The following is a 17430-nucleotide window of genomic DNA, read 5'->3' as shown; positions in this document are numbered from 1 at the left end:
AAAGGGAAAAGCAACATTTAGTTGCTATTGTATTTATTTCGTCGTTTCCATCAGGCGTATGAACATTAAACACTAGAGATGTCAGACAGATCAATAACAATAGCTGCTTAAGTGAGCAGAGCATCAGTTTTCCAAAAGAAAGAAAAGTGCCATCAACTTATGACACATCATGTCCAGAATTATCATTATCAAGCAAGCTGTTACGTAGCTGTAAAAAAATACATATTAACTATTGTGTAAATGAACAATTGCAAGATATTTTAATTTGTTGTAAGCTTACCCAACCAAACCTAGTTACGCCTGTCACATATCCTCAGAACTAATCCCACATTTGTATCAAATTCTACAGTATATAACTCAGGTCAGGTAATTGTTTATAATATCTAACATAATTGTATTGCGAATTATGCTAGCTACAGTTGTGTTCAAGAAAATAGCAGTACAACATCAGTAACCTGATGAACTACTGATATTAGTAGTAGTGATATTTCTGCAGGGCAAATACTTTACTTGTAGATGTAGTAGTGTAATAGAAAAACAACAGACCCAACTGTCATGACATGCTTGTTCTGAGTAATTGACTCATTCATTGAAAGGGGCAAGTTCATAATAATAGTAGTGTGGAATTTAATTAGAGAATTCATTCATTCTGTGAAAAAACAGGTGTCATTAATTATCCTTTATTAAGGAAGAAGGGAAGCAAATGTTTTACACATTATTATAAAATATATTTCCTTCTGAATTGCAAATTGGAAAGTAAAATGGGCCGTTCCAAACATTGTTCGGAGGAACAAAGTCAGTTGTTGGACTGGGGAAAATGTATAAAGATGCGCAGCAGATTATAGGATGCTCAGCTAAAATGATCTCATATGCTTTAAAATGGCAACAAAAACACAAAACAAGCGGAAGAAAACGAGCAAGATTCAGCCATTCATCAGCTCCAGAAAGATCAAAGATGATCTACAATTACCTATAAGTGCTGTTACAGTCTGATTGAAGCTAAGCTATCAGCAAGAAGCCCCCGTAAAGTACCATTGTTGAAAAATTTGCCAAGGAACTCATCTATTGGCCCAAAGAGAAATGGCGTAACATTCTGTGGACTGATGAGAGTGAAATTGTTCTTTCCGGGTATAGTGGTCGTCGACAGTATGTCAGACGACCTCCGGGTACTGAATTCAAGCCACAGTACACTGTGAAGACAATGAAGCATGGTGGCGCAAAACATCATGGTATGGGGATGTTTTTCATACTACAGTGTTGGGTTCGTATACCAGGGATCATGGATCAGTTTGAATACATCAAAATACTGGACAAGATTATGTTGCCGTATGCCGAAGAGGAAATGCCCCTAAAATGGGTGTTTCAACAAGACAACGACCCCAAACACATGAGTAAGCAAGCAACATCTTGGTTCCAGACAAAAGGGATTGAGGCAATGGAGTGGCCAGCTCAATCCCCCGACCTCAACCCTATTGAAAACTTGTGGGGTGACATTAAAAATGCAGTTTCTGAAGCAAAAGCCAAAAATTCACAGGGACTGTGGAATGCAGTTTGTTCATCCTGGGCTGAAATACCTGTTTCTAGGTGCTCATTGGTTGACTCGATGCAACACAGATGCACAGCAGTTATCAACAACAATGGTTATGCAACTAGATATTAGATCAGTAATTTAAAGTGAAGTTAAATCTTGAAAAATGTCTTCAGTTTATATAGTTTGAAGAGAGTTTGAAGAGAAAAATATTGACACTGCCATTTTTTTGAACAGATTAATATTCCTTTTCTTTGCTTCCTGTAAAAGATTAATGCAGAATTGATAACATTTGCTAATGTTTTGATTTGGAATTGAATGTGTAATGTTTCCACTACACTTGAAATATGGAACTAAATGTTATGAATAAATATTAGCACTTTATTCACTTTTTTTAACGCATTGTTATTTATTTGAGCACAACTGTAGCTATTTTATGGATTCCATTATACTTTTAGGCATGTGTCATATGCAATGATCTCATGCGTAGGTGTCCCTTTTTAATTTTGATTTTGTTTGTTTGTTTGTTGAAGACTTTATCGACCGGTACAAAACCCCAAGAATGCCATGGCACGACATTGGTGTGGCTGTACAGGGCAAAGCTGCCCGCGATATTGCCAGACATTTCATTCAGAGGTGGAATTTCACAAAAGTGGGTAAAACCATGGCTACTACTTTAAATGTGGATCCTCATCAATCTCAGCTTTTCCCTTTCTCAATCACTGGAGCATATATCATTCAGAAAGAACTGAGAAAATACATTTGTACAATTAACTCTATTAAATGTTTTTCAGCAGTTGCTGATTGCATTGTGACTTGTGTATTTCTGATTTAAAGTTCAAAGGTAAAATAGTTGCTTTGTATGTTTTCTGAAACTCTTTAGAATGTGCTGTTTTAGCTTGAGATCAGCACCCTCTGCTGTTCAGCAGTATACACTGGTCTTTCATTGAAGAATGTACAGTATCTTCCATCAAACAGTGGCTCTGTTTCTCTCAGTTTGAGTTTTTTAGCAGTTATTGAGGTGAGCTGTGAAAGATTGACATGAGTCTATGATTTCATGGATGATTGATATTTGATCATGATCATTGATATTTGGATATGAAGTTTCAGCTGTAAGAATCAGTTTGTGGAAGACAGAAAACATGCATACTCATATTGATGTTGAGCTCTGACAATATTCCAGTAAAGGATATTAAACACAATTATTTTTTGTACCAGGGCTGTCTAATCCAGGGTTACACTGACACCGTGTTGTGTACTGTATGTGTAGAAACACTCAATTAGGAAACACGTTGTAGTGAACACTTATACTAGGAATGCATTCCATACCCTTTGTTTCAAAGGTGTCATTGGCAACTCTTGCAAAATATATACTTATGCATTGATATTAACATTAATATTAAACTCAGTATGTATGCAGAACTATTTCCCTGAGATGAACACAGATCTTTGGGAGTGTTCTGTATTATGCAGACGGCAGTGATTTTTTGCAACTGTTGTGTTGCCTGGTTATGCTTATTGAGGAAGAATAGACTGCCTGTTACAGTTTCATGTTTCATTTGGTATTATGCGGCAAATTTGCATATATTTTTTGTTTTTTCCCCTGGAACTACTTGTTGTTCACACAACCACCACCAGATGGCATATGTGAGCACGTTAATCCCCAGCAGTCTGAAATGCTTGCAGGTTCTGACAGTAGTGCCCTTTTTCATCATGAGGAGCTAGCATTATCATGATATCATTATAAGCGACAAAAATACGAAACCACAACTCATCTAATCTCGCAATAAAGTAAAAATAACAGCATTCCTAATTGGCTGCTGGATTACACATCCATGCAGAATATACTCATTTGAACCAAGTGTTTTTTGCCCTGGAAAATAATGCGAGTCACCCCGAAATGCAACACAGCTGCCCCTGTACTGTTGGAACCTCACAAGTATTTTTTCCTGGCCGGCAGCATTCTTGCCCCAGAGGCTAAATGCCGAATGAAACCCAAAACCTCTGTAAACATGATGGAGAGAACAAAATAAGGTTTGGGAGCGCTTTAGACCCTCGTTTAACTACCCTCCATTTATCACAATCAGCCACGCTACTTAATTCAACAGACAAGGCTAATGTACCTTCTTCATTTTAAACTGTTTTTTCTTTCATGAAAAATATAGTGTCACTATAATGAGGCGAGACAGTGTTTTAGCAGAGTTAGCTATATTTTAAGATATTTTTATATCTGGTCATTTAAAAATGTTTTCAAAAACAATTGTTTTTTATTTCTAATCACAGTCACATACCTTTTTTTCTGTAGCTGGTGAAGAAACGGTCGGGGGCGATGTGTTATCCCTGCTTACTACCAAAATCACTTAGCACACCCACAGAAGTACCCTCAGATGTGGGAAAGCACACACTGGCCAACGTGCAGGTAGTAAGAGATATGTGACCAAATCTGTACCAGCCAAATGTCTGGGTGCCTTCCTGTAGTGGTCAGGACAGCATGATCACTAGTTGCATTCTGACCCAGACTCATTAGTCTGCATCCCATCCCAATCCTCTATAGCCTTTTATTAATCCCATTGTTTTTATCATAGTGTCAATAGCACGTGCTATTTTATCTGATTTCCAATGAATATGTCATGGTTCTGGGTTGGAAAAGTTATCAACATTAGTGCTTTAACGATACTGCACGACTGTCTGTTGCTCATATTAACTCTTGTGGGCACGCTTATGCTCTCTTGCATTGTAAGTCCTGCTGGATAAGTGCATCTACTAAACAAGTCTAATGTAATGTAATTAGATGTTAATTGAGGGTCATTTGTGCTCTCTGCCACATTCAATCCAAGGTCCTGAGATCGGTTTGCCAGTGGTCCATAGGGTCAAAGGTTCACGAGGAGTCAATTCACCTGGCATATATCTCTGCAATCCAGAACAGCAAGCATTTCATCTACATTGAGGTAGATTTGAGAGCCACACAAATCTGCCAACACAAATAACACACATTTGACATATAGTGGTATATGGTGTTTATTTTGCCTGATGGCATCTACCCATCAGCTACCTAACCTTTGGTGCTAATTGTCTGTTACAGAATCAGTTTTTCATCAGCTGCGATGACAAAACAATCCACAACACCATCGGGGACACCCTCACAGAGAGAATAATAAGAGCCTACAGGTGAGGCAAAAATGGTAAAGGAAGAAAGATGGCAATCTCAACTCCATAGATGAGAAATATAAAATTAACGTCTGGCCCAGTCTGGCCCTGACCAGTCTGGCCACTCTCCTCTGACCTCTCTCATTAGCAAGCCGTTTTGCCCCCAGAACTGCTGCTCACTGTTTTTTTTCTGCTGTTTTTTCCCCATACAATACAATAAACTGTGCAAAAAGTGAACAGATCTGAATCCTTTCTGAAGCCACTGTAGCTCTTCCTAAGAAACCTTCCCAAAGGGGCCCATTGTAAAGATTTTAGTATGGAACAATTTAACCTCTAGATCAGTCCTCTCTCTATTGTTCCTCCCTGGGTATGGCATTAAAAACTGCAGCATGCCTGCATTCCCCTGGGTGTACCACAGATTCATATATTATTTTCTCTGCAGAGAAAAGAAGAAATTCAGAGTGTATGTGGTGATGCCTCTTTTGCCTGGATTTGAAGGAGACATCTCCTCTGGAGGGGGCCAAGCCATCAAAGCAATAATGTACTTTAATTACAGGTACTCAGAATTCTGTTTAGGTATATGTACAGTACTGTGCAAAAGTCTTAGGCACCTGTATAACATTCTGCAGAGATAAGATTCTGCAATTATTTAAAAAATAATTCAATAAAAGGTCCTAAATAAATGTACTATACATTTTACATTACATTTGACAGAATAGTTAAAAACTGAAACAAATCAATATTTTTTGTGACCACCCTTCGGCGTTGAAACTGCATCAGTTCTCTGAGATAGCCAAAGCTGTCCTGCAGTTCTATAAAACAATCAGCAGGGAGGTTGTTCCAAGCATGTTGGAGAACTTTCCACAGTTCTGCAGACTTTGGTTGGCTCCTTAGTTCTGATCTCAGACAGCGTTGATCAAGTCTTTATGTAAAAAGTAGTCAATTGCTTACAGTAATATGTTTTATTTTATTTTATTAAATACAAAAATGTCTCTGTAAAATGAAATCTTTTGGAAAATGAATATTTGGAAACCTCAAATGTGTTCTTTTATGCGAACACACAAAAAAATAAACACACACACACACATATATATATATATATATAAAATAAAGTCTAGAGTGCCTAACACTTCTGCATAGTACTGTAATTGCAGACAATTTCTCACTTCAAAAAGGCTGAGTAAGGCTAATGATACATAACAGGCAAATACTTGTTATTATTAGTATTATTATTATTAGTAGTAGTAGTAGTAGTAGGAGCAGTACTGAAGTTAAGGTCTGACCAACCAGCAGACAGTTGATCTGGCACTTGTAGAGAATTGATCCTGTGCTTCTTCCTCAGGACAATGTGCCGGGGTGAGCACTCCATCATTCAGAGACTCAAATGTGTGAGTAAGTAGACATAATACTGCAAGCAATTCACTTCAACCTTTGCGCTCATTTTAGGACAGATAGCTAGATTGCCATTTGTAGTGCACGAAGGATGGTCTTGTCTTAAAGACAAATGTAGACTCATTACTGGTTACATACAGTATATCTACTGTGCATAGTGTATTATTAATTTAAAACCATCGTTAAATGACAAGGAATTAGCCATGGACTAAAGGTTGAACACACAATTAATAAAACATGTCAGTTGAGGCACTGAGGGGAAAGGTGGGGATTAGTAATGCAAGTTTAATGCGTGTAGAGTGTCTGTGCACGTGTGTGTGCACGTGCAGGCTCTCATGTTTGTCTTCACACTTACATGTATTTGTCTGTCTGCATGCATGTTTGTGTGTGTATGATGGGCCTGCTTGCTTCCCTGTCCACACAGTGGCCGACTGCTGGATAAACTACATCTCCTTCTGTGGCCTGCGGACTCACGCCGATCTGGACGGGAAACTGGTCACTGAACTCATCTATGTCCACAGCAAGCTGATGATTGTGGATGACCAGACAGTCATCATCGGTGAGAGAGGCAGCACACCCTGCTAAAGTGCACCGGGTCTTTTATGTGTAAGAACCTGATGGGAGGCTTACTCACCACTCATTGTAAGTCTGCTTTTTTGCTAAACTGTATAGGGAAAGGTGTATTCCATCCATTACATTAACTAGATATGTATTGTATTGTATCTGCCCAGTAGATGGCACTATACTCAAGGGTAGAGCAGGGAACTTACTCTGATGTCTGCACCATTGTGCAAGGTTACATTACATTTTACAGCCCATTTTTGTCACCCAAATTTATTACCGAGTTGCATGCTCTGAAGTCCTGTCACATTTGATTGTCTTCCAAATATGTCTTATGCTTATTATTACTATTATTATTATCATTATTATAGTCATTGTGTATTTTACCTTTGGTATTTTAGCTTTATATCTTGTCATTATTTGGGTATTCAAATGCTATATGACAGTATCTGCTGCTTTAAGGACATTATATGAAAAGCACTGCATAAATAACAAAGTAAATATATTTTAAATATATATTCAATCAAAGTTGAAAGACCAGTCAGGTATTTCACAAAGGAGAATTAAACATACAGTATTTCCAAATGCTAACTGACTAATTCCTTAGTTCCCCTTGATGAATATACAGGGGCAGCCTGTAGCCTAGCGGCTAAGGTACATGAAAATCTGCCCGGCTGTTGGGCACTTGAGCAAGGCCCTTGACCCAGCATTACTCCTGGGGGGATTATCCCCTGCTAAGTCTAATCAAGTGTAAGTCAAATCAACTTAGTCTTCCTTGCTCCTCCTTGGCTGTGACAGGCTCTGCTAACATCAATGACAGGAGCATGCTGGGAAAGCGGGACAGTGAGATAGCGGTGGTGGTGGAAGACTCCGAGCTCCAGCCTTCAGTGATGGATGGGGAAACGTACCAGGCCGGGAGATTTGCACGCAGTCTAAGGGAAAAGTGCTTCAGGTTCTCACAATGACACCGCTGCAGTATTTGCCATATGGAAATTGAATATACAGTACTCCAATATATTGAAATTGAGTATGACTATATTACAACACTTGACAATCTATAGACAAATTCACTTCAAAAAATCACTGCTTTGAAATATGTGAAATATGTTTACATAAGATTCCACACATTTACAAAACATTGCATTTCATGGCTTTCTTCGGATTGCCAACTGCAATCTAAATTGGCATTAACTTGCCAGAAGGCTAATATTTTTACAATCATTTAATATCAAGACTTTCCCTTTCTTTCAGACAATTTCAGTTGTTCATCCTGTGAATGCCCTGTTCCAGTTTGTGTATGAACTCCATATTCTGGTATCAAATCCAGTGTCGACTGTGGCCAGCACACTACAGGCCTGCAGGGTGATGCATAATTAGCCATTGCATCACTAATGGGAGGAGGCATTCATTTGGCAAAGGTGTCTCATTGCTTGTCAGTGAGCCCTCTTGGACAGTTGGGTTCCCACATTCTGATTAGTCAAGCTGCACATGAAGTGTCCTCCTCCCACTGTCTGTGCAAGCTGAACTTTATTAAAAGGCATACTGGCTTGACATTTGGGAAGCACCTGCCTGTTTGAGCTCTCGCAGAGGGTGCAGTTGGTCAATCTGATTGTGAATTAACAAATGAGAGAATGGGGGGGAAAAAAGATTCAAGATGAGGTGTGCATGTGATCAAGCATGTGATTCCTCAGCTATGAGTGGAACATGAAGCAAGGGCATGCACACGTCCAAATAATCTGGTCAATTCTCTCTCCCAGGCTAGTCCTTGGACAGCTGGATGACCACAGTGTAGATGTCAGTGACCCGATCAGTGACAAGTTCTACAAGGACATCTGGATGGTGACAGCAGCAAAGAACGCTAGTGTGTACGACAAGGCAAGAGGCAGCCTTTTGGCTAAACACCATCCACTGTGTCCCTCTTCTTGAAATGGCATGGCTTTGTTTAGTGTTATTTATTGACACTTGCATTTACCTGGTGATGTTGAGTCAGCAATACATACCAGGAGCAATAAACACAAAATGAGTCATGCTGTTGGCTGTAGGACAGGATTGTCAAACTCCAGTCTTGGAGGGCTGCGATATCTGCGTGGGTAGTGTAGTTTCCTTTCAATCAGCAGCCAGTTCAGCCACTTGGAATCAAAAAACCATCAGACATTGCGCCCCTCCAGGACAGGAGCCTGAGATCCCAGCCGTAGATAGAAATGTTAACCCTTAAAAATTATAACCCATGACTAAAAATTAACCCATTTCCCATCACGTGTTTAGAAAAATTCTGTAATGCCTCTGTTGGGAAACACAGGTCTTCCGGTGCCTGCCAACCGATGCTGTCCTGAACTACAAAATTCTACGGGAGTATGTGTCGCACCCCTGCCTGGCCACAGAAGACCCTGCTCAGGCCTGTGAGGAGCTGAGGAAGGTGCATGGCTTCCTAGTCCAGTTCCCCTTCTACTTCCTGTCAGAGGAGAACCTTTTCCCATCCTTCAACTCCAAGGAAGGCATGATGCCTATTGAGCTGTGGACATAGTGAACAAAAAACTAGCAAAGCCTTCTTCTCTAGGTACTATGGATTCTAATGAAGCTGAACACAATTCTTTCTGACTTGTATATTTTTTATAGAACATTTGAGATGATATTTTGGATATGTTCTTGATATCTACCTCTTTAACCACTTGGGAAAGAAATTTGCATTTACAGTGCGGTGCAAAGATTTGGGCACCCCTGTTTTAAATGTCTGTTGCAATGAATCTGAATGTGATCAAAAGCAAACGTGAACTCTAAATGGTTCAAAATTATTTAATTCCAGACTTTCTGCAAATTTGAAAGCAAGATTGCTTTTGATCCTTTTGGATTATTTAAAAAAAAAGATGATTACTTAGGCCCAGACCCAGGTGATTTACTTGTTAGGGCTTCAATTAATCAGGTGAGTATAATTCCAGGGCTGAACGTTTTATTATAAATTAACTCCATACCTTCTAAAGTATCCAACATCCAGGCTGTTCTGTCTGGTGTTAACAACCATGGGTTCCTCTAAACAGTTGTCAATTTCATAAAGAGAATGGTTCATTTCCACCAAGAAGGAGCAGGCTACACACTCAATGTTTCCAACTACCTATTTCCACTGTCAGAAACATTAGAAAATTGAAGATAAATGGAAGTCAAGGCAAGGGCTGGAAGACCAATAAAGATTTCAGATAGAATGGCCAGAGACCTGGTGAGAAATGCTCAGAAGAACCCACACATCACTGCAAAAGAGCTGCAAAAAAGAGTAGCAATCCCTGGTTTAGCTGTTCACGGGACAACAATACACTATACTGTAGACAACAAATACCTGCATGGCAGAGTTGCCAGAAAGAACAATCACAACACAAAATTAAGCGTCTGAAGTATGCAAAAAAGCATTGAGAAGCCTGAAGCCTTTTGGAACAATGTGCTTTGGACTGACAAAACCAAAACTTTTTGGCCACCACCAAAGAAAGTATGTTTGGAGAAAAGAGGGTGAAGCCTTTTTGGTGAAAAACACTTGGCAACTGTGAAGCATGGAGGTGGATCCATTATGATTTGGGTTTGTGTGGCAGCTGGGGGCACAGGAAATATTGTGCGAGTGGACGGAAGGATGGATTCCACCAAATAACAAGAAATTCTAGAGGCTAAACTTCAAAGGTCAGTCCAGACATTGAAGTTGACGAGAGCTTGGGTATTCCAGCAATGATCTTTGATCCAAAGCATACCACAAAATCAACCTTGAAGTACCTACAGGAAGCATTTAAAAGCTGTTTATAGTTGCCTGAGGAGGATTTTCAGAGTACTGACTGACAGGGTTCCCAAACTTTTTCCTTTTTTTTTTACTGTAAAAAATAAATCTTGCTTTAAAATTTGAAGAAATGTGTCATGTTTAACATTCAGAGGTCAGGTTCACTTCTGTTCATTTACATATTAATTGGAAAAGGCTTTTTGACTAGGGGTGCCCTAATTTTAGAAAATATGAAAATTCATTGGAATAAATTAATGTAACATCACATTGGAGACTTTCGCTACACTTTGTTATCATTTCTTTTTTATTGGTATTATTTTTGTGTCTTATATGTAATAAAAGTCTCTCCTACAGTTAATTTATGAAATCCTTTATTTGTTACGGTGCATGGTATATGGATGGATGTTAATTAAATATAACAGCAGCTCAAATGAAATAAATGTGATTTTTTTTTTTCAACAAGGTACCGGATGCTTTCAAAGACTCAATTAAACCTCCAGAATAAAACATACTGTGGGTGACATTTGGTGATAAAGCACGGCCTGATGGAAACTTTACTGGCAGTACCTTAATGGATGTCATAAAGTTATGTTTTTGTGGTCTTTGGATACTGGCCATAATAGTCAAGCAATTCATTTATAAGTATCCAAATGCTTCTTTAGAAATGAAAGGAAATGAACAATTATATAAGTTGCCTAAATGCTGTTTCTAATTATCTAGTCTACATTACAGGGTGGGATTTCATCCAGGGTCTATACGGAGACATGCAATAGGAGAGTCAATGCCCAGCCTTTCCTGTGTTTTGCAGTCACATGTTTTAGAGCTCAGTGCACAGGTGAGTACAATAAAATAAGGTGACATCAATTTCCAAAGTCAGGACAAGGGTATGATTGGTTCCACAGTGCTACAGACCTGGTTCTTTGGGTAAGCAGGCATTGTGATTGTGATGGCACGGATATAAGCCATATATTGTACACATTCTTTCATTCCACTCGAAGCTGTGACATCGGAGAAGAGATGTTCAGTTGACTGACCTGCAAAGGAAGCATCAGAGAGCTGGTAGGGAAACAAGATACTCTTGCGTAACAGATAGAATAACATTATGTAACTGAATGCATTGACTCTGAAGTCTGCTTTCTGAAAAGGCAGAACTAATGTGCAAAATGTGCATCGTTACTGTGAAGTCTAACAGACGCACTGCTGTTTTGCCAGAACTGTTGGGAAGCTGTGATGGTGCCACAAATGTCAAGTTATGCAAAGTGATACTAAAGTGCCACACTTGTCAGAAGGCTTGAAATTGTCGAGAGCCAGCCTTTTACATTCTCTCTGCATTTAAACAGTAGGGAAGGCTCCACTCCCAGATGGCTCAGTAAGCAAAAGACACTGAGGCTCGAAATCAGTTCAACCTCAGCTATGCCATTAGCTAGGTTTAAATTGACTGTGATTCTTGGCATTGCTATTGCATTATTAGCACTGTTGTCTCACTGCTGTCATAAATCTCAAATATCTTCTCTAATTTACTCATCAGTTTGCTATTGACTACTTTACACCTTCAAATCATATCCTGATTTTTGTGGCTTCCTTGCAGTCAGAAGCCAGTTTAGGAGTTAGACCAACATTGTGCAGATGCCTTAGACAATCAGCAGGTTCAAAGCACATAATTAACCACAGTTCCTTTAAGTGTGGGGACACACCGGGAACGAGCAGACCCTGTGGCCCGCTGGGATTTGTGGTTCAGATCCCCGGCATAGAGGGTGTGAAACAGTGGCTCACAGGGGAGTAAAGCAGAGAGAAGCACACACTTCTGCTGCAGTCAGTGCCCAGTGTATGGATATGTGTAGTCATTTTATTTTTTAATCATGCCGATGACACACATTCATGTCACAGCCTCAGAGCCTCTTCAAATATCCTCATTGTTACTGATCAGGGTCATTTGTTTCCAATTGTCTCATTATCACCATTTATTTCTGCATGACAGCATTCCTGTAAATAACAATGAACCTAAACATACTTCAGGTTGTGTTCATTCTGTATGTACTCACATAACGTATGTTGAGGCATCGATTTGTTATTTCACTAAATAATTTAGGTGGACTTCTTGACAGATATAGACATGTAAATGCGGCTGTACAAAACAGAACTGCAGTCATGATCATCCATTCTTGCTTCTGTGATTCAGTAGCATCAGGACAATGACTCCACAGTGAAGTGACTGACATAAGAGAGAGGAAAAGCGAATGTTTGGGGAGCGATTTATTGCTACGGGAGCAATCATCAAAAAGGCTCTGTCGTAGATGAAATCCACATTCTGACACACATACAGCCCATAAACACACACACACACACACACACACACACACACTGTTGCAGAAGTAGGCAATTTCTCTATCTATTCTATCTCTTTCTCAGCATAATTGCAACTGGGATGTTCCTTTCGGTGAGATAATTGATCACAGGCTTATTTTTGCTTCGTAATGCTCTTAGCCGCTGTCCAGAAACCTGCATTAACAAAACAAAAGATTTGATATTTGCCCTATGATCATTTACTAAAAATAAGTAAATGGTTATGCAAAAGTAATACATCTGCTTAATTACATGCTGCAGTCCTTTACTTTCTTTCAAACATGAAGGCTGCCTATGGACACCTGGCTGTGAAATGTGCAGCAACAGCTGGAGATCAACTGACTCACTTACTATAGGTCAGCCAAGGAAAGGGTTTTAGGGTTTTAACAAACCATTGAACATGTAGTATGTCCAGTGCAAGGATGCACTGATTAAGTAAATTCACTGGATACTGTCTAATGCCCAGGTCTGCCATTTCTGTTCAAAGCCCTTAAAAGTTCTATTGTCTGTCTTTGCCCTTCAGCTCCCCAGACGCATTGAAAATATGCATTGCAATGTATGACTCCCAATTGTTCCTTTGCTGCCAACCATGAAACAAATGATGTACGGTGTAACAATGTAGAGGTGTTGCATGACTCAGCCAAAACAGCCAACCAGCCTTCCCTCTGGAATCGTGATAAAGCTTCTGCTTGCGATTTCGTTGGGCTGCACCGTTTGGAAGATTTACTGGGGCCGGCATCACACAAAGTGATACAAATCATGTCAAAATCTCAGCTCGCCTGAACTCCCTGAAGTGCTAATTTGCTCCTTGCTTATACAGTACCTGTCATACCCTGTATTATTCTCATTGCCGCATTGCATTGTGCACATTGTACACATTCCATTTTACCCTTTATTTAGTACTCCATTTTTTAATCACTATGGTAACAGGATATACCGTTAGAACTGTGAGTTTTAGCACTTTCAATCTCTACAACCTGTTTTAACATGTCATTGTTTTAGCAATAACAGTCCTTAATTTTGTAACATTTGGGTGGCAAAACAGTGTGGGGGACATCGCCTTCTCTGCATTTTGGAAGTACATATACTACGCAAAAGGCGTAGTAAATGTACATTTTCTATCTTGATTTAATCTAATGAAACGGTCTAATGGGGGTCAATGGAAACTTTAACATACATATGCAGAGCATAAAGCTTCATTTTGATCCAAACTTGGTGTTTAAGGTTAATCTACAATTGGGTAAGGTTAGGCCAAGTCAAATATTATTTTCTAAAGTTTTTTTGCCTGGTTTATTTTTGTTTAGACATCGGGCGACCACTGGCAGGGCTACTATCATCAGGCTTTTTGGGGTAATAGCTAATGGTTAGGCTACAGGCCTCTACCCACATTCCGTGGATCACTTAAGGCAGCTAGCATCAGGCTATACATGGCACCAAAATCACAGTGAATAATAAATGCTGCCCCCCACTAAATATAGCGGCTAATGCTAGCTAACTAGCAAACAAAATTAGCGGATTTAACACAATTTGTAATTCGGCACTGGTCGGTATTTACGGAGCTAGCCATTACACTGAACTGGAATGGAGCTAAGTATCCTTCCATTGTCACGTTTCAGGTCTGTCTTGCCTTGTTTTATGTTTTATCATTTGTCTTAGTCACGTATTGTCATCATGTATTATGTTAGTCTAGGTTCGTCATGTTGTTTAGTTTGTTTCTTGTTACGATTAATTTTCTTGTCATGTCTAGTTATGTTTCGTTACGATTATTTTACCTTGTCATGTTGAGTGGTTATCGTCTTAGTTCGTTTAGTGTTATGTTTTGATTTATGTTTATTGTTACGCAGACTGGTCGTTGTTTAAACATACACTTTTGCATGTCTTTCCGCAAACCTTGCGTTCCGGCTTTCTCTCTCTCTCTTTCTGTCACTCACACCCTAATTGTTTCCATTTGTCTATTTACTAAAACTACTAACGCTAGATCAGGATTGGGTAAAACTAACAGAGTAATCATGTGTTCATGTTACCTTACGTTTCTCGTGCATGTAATTTACTAATTTATTAATGCTAGGGCAGGATAGGTTTATTACTAACGATTACTAATTACCTTGTTAAACTTGTCATCCATCGCACCTGTTTTCCATTCCCTTGCTGCTCTCTAACTAATTGTCTACACCTGTCTACACCTGCATTTATAGCCCAGTCGCACTTCTGTTCTTTGGAAATTGCCTGCCTCTTGTCCGTCAAAGCAAGTCTTGAGCAGTACTGTCATTGATTACACGTTAAGATCCAAGCCTGTCTACCGGCCACTGTTTATTGAATTCTGTTTCGTTTGTTTTTGACCACGTCCTCGCCTACCTTTGCCTCACTGTTTGTTTTATGGTTTCGACTTCCGCATCGCCCTCGACTACGACCCTGCCTGCCGTCCGCCTGTACTTCTGCCCCGCTGACAGCTCTCATGCTACCGGACCTCCCTGCACGTCTACCGACTACGAGTTTGCCTCTTCCCTCGGCACCGTGCTTTTTGTTTGTTTATTGTTGTTTTGGCTGGATCTACGTGTATGGACTTTGCTTGTTTTGACTACACTCCTGGGATTCGTCCCGAATAATGCCCTGACGGGGACTTTATTTCACTACTGTTTCTGAGTCATGCATTTTGGGTCCAACCCCCACGCACCCGTCTCATCCATAGGATACATCTGTGATATACAGTAGCTTGATTATGTACAGTTGACGTGGACTCTTGGCAGGGCCAGTTCTAGGCATAGGTGATGTATATACCTATATATATATATATATATATATATATATATATATATATATATATATATATATATATATGCGTTTGACTATGCAGAAGTACTTTCATATCAGAACTGGTCTAACAACATTGTGCTACTGGGGCCTATATCACTAAAGTATCTCAACACATCCTAAACAGCTATCACAGATAACTAGCATCACAACGCTAGTTATAAACTCACTCTGCCAATCCTGGAACTAAGTTTGTAGCTATCTGCACACTCGCATAAAAGGGCTGGTGTTTGTAACAATGCATGGAGTCACGGAGAGAGCAATTCCCGTAGGCCTATACATATAGTGACATATTTTTTTGTAGGTTAATGAATTCATAAGAATTCATAGACGGGGGATTAAGGATTGATCATTTCACTTTTCCTTTAGCCTATATGCTTTTGAGTGAGATTCTCAAAGGAAATACTCATTAAAGGCACCAAGTAGACAGTATTTTATGACACAGTCTCATGTCTGTTATTATTCAAGATAAGCCAGTAAGTTGGCAAATCTGATCCTTAGAAAAAAATACTCGCTATCCGTAAAGCCAATTTTACAATCTGTGCACCAACGTCAATGGATATGGAATACTAGCCTGGTCATATTTAACAATAGTATGCAATTGCAATTAGTTTTAATTTAACAATTGGTTTCCATTTTAATTTGACAGAGTTAGTGTAGGCTAGTGTGCGGGAAAAGAGAAGTCAAATGGACATTCCATTTAAATGTTCACATTTTCACTTAAATTGTGTCGGTCTGCATTAACTTGAAAATGAAATTGAAAAATGAGCTTTTGAATTTGAATTGTCATGATGTCATTTGTCACATCAAATGAACACGAAATGCAACTTCCGATTTGCATTTTAATTTGAATTATTAGGGGATCATTCATGCTTCCATAAACGGGAACCTCTGGTCATAAAATGTGCCATTTTTCTAGTCAGTTGATTGGTTAGGGGGCTATTTCTTTATATGGAGTTGAACATAGCCTTTTGGTCCCATAAAATCGGGGGGGATTCCATCACCCAATATGGATGTAAATACCCTTAAATTAAAGGCAGTGACAGTCTGCATTTTAACCTCACATTTATTGTTTCATTTCTAAATCCAATGTGCTGGGCTACAGAACCAAAATAACAGAAATTGTACCAACCGTTCAAATACATAAAACTACACTGTTTGATATCCCACAGTCACAGGTACATGAATACTCTTTTAATGCAAACATCGATAAACAGCACTTCCGTTTAATTGCATATAGCGATATATCCACACAGCCAAACAGTGATTGAGCAAATGAACAATTTTCAGTCTGGAGGATAGTGTGGTGTTGTCATGACTCGTAAGAAAGGAGAGCACAATGAATGAGAAAAATGCGGTATTCGGTGGGAGACAAGATGCCAGCTCTTGACTGTACACACAGAGGGATAACAGTCAGTTATGCCATATTGATTTGGCTATTGGTAATAACAAGTTTACCACAGTACGGTTATTCAGGATCAATTTATTTTGAGTCTGCTTGATGTGAATCCACCCAAATTCCTGTCCAAGATGAAGCAGAGAGGAAGATCAGAAAATTGCATGTGAAGTATTCAGTATTGACAGACGATCACCCCTGGAAGGTGAAAGTATGCAAAGCAACCTTTATCAAGGTTCATGATGAGATTATTTTTTTATCCAGAGTTTTAAAAAATATCTTGAAACCCCCTATTAGATTTCCCTTAACCTCCTGAGACCCTGCATCATCAAAATATTACATATTTCATCATATTACATGTTGGCTTCCCTGAGCTCTATACAGTATTTATCTAAACCTGAGGGACATTAAATTAAATAAAATATATTTTTTATATATTTTTTGTCATCCAAGACATTTGTATTATGTAAAAAAGAAACAGTAAAATACTTTTTTTTATCC

At 39.1% G+C, this 17430-nt stretch overlaps 1 protein-coding gene across 1 annotated transcript in view; it reads left to right on the top strand.

Annotated features, from left to right (window-relative positions):
• si:ch211-168k14.2 (phospholipase D1) overlaps window positions 1-10700 on the top strand; it is a 38130-nt gene extending 27430 nt beyond the window's left edge. Inside the window, exons 18-27 of the mRNA XM_061233955.1 lie at window positions 2062-2180; window positions 3834-3947; window positions 4366-4476; window positions 4611-4696; window positions 5118-5231; window positions 6018-6067; window positions 6492-6626; window positions 7427-7580; window positions 8386-8503; window positions 8928-10700. Coding sequence (XP_061089939.1) covers window positions 2062-2180; window positions 3834-3947; window positions 4366-4476; window positions 4611-4696; window positions 5118-5231; window positions 6018-6067; window positions 6492-6626; window positions 7427-7580; window positions 8386-8503; window positions 8928-9152 — 1226 coding nt within the window. The 3' untranslated portion in view covers window positions 9153-10700. The remainder of the gene's footprint in view (window positions 1-2061; window positions 2181-3833; window positions 3948-4365; window positions 4477-4610; window positions 4697-5117; window positions 5232-6017; window positions 6068-6491; window positions 6627-7426; window positions 7581-8385; window positions 8504-8927) is intronic.
• Window positions 10701-17430: the final 6730 nt, after the last annotated feature.

This window comes from Conger conger, chromosome 3, assembly GCF_963514075.1.
Source record: "Conger conger chromosome 3, fConCon1.1, whole genome shotgun sequence".
Classification (NCBI taxonomy): domain Eukaryota; kingdom Metazoa; phylum Chordata; class Actinopteri; order Anguilliformes; family Congridae; genus Conger; species Conger conger.
Note: the sequence above shows the minus strand (reverse complement) of the source record. Positions and strands in the feature narration are given on the sequence as shown.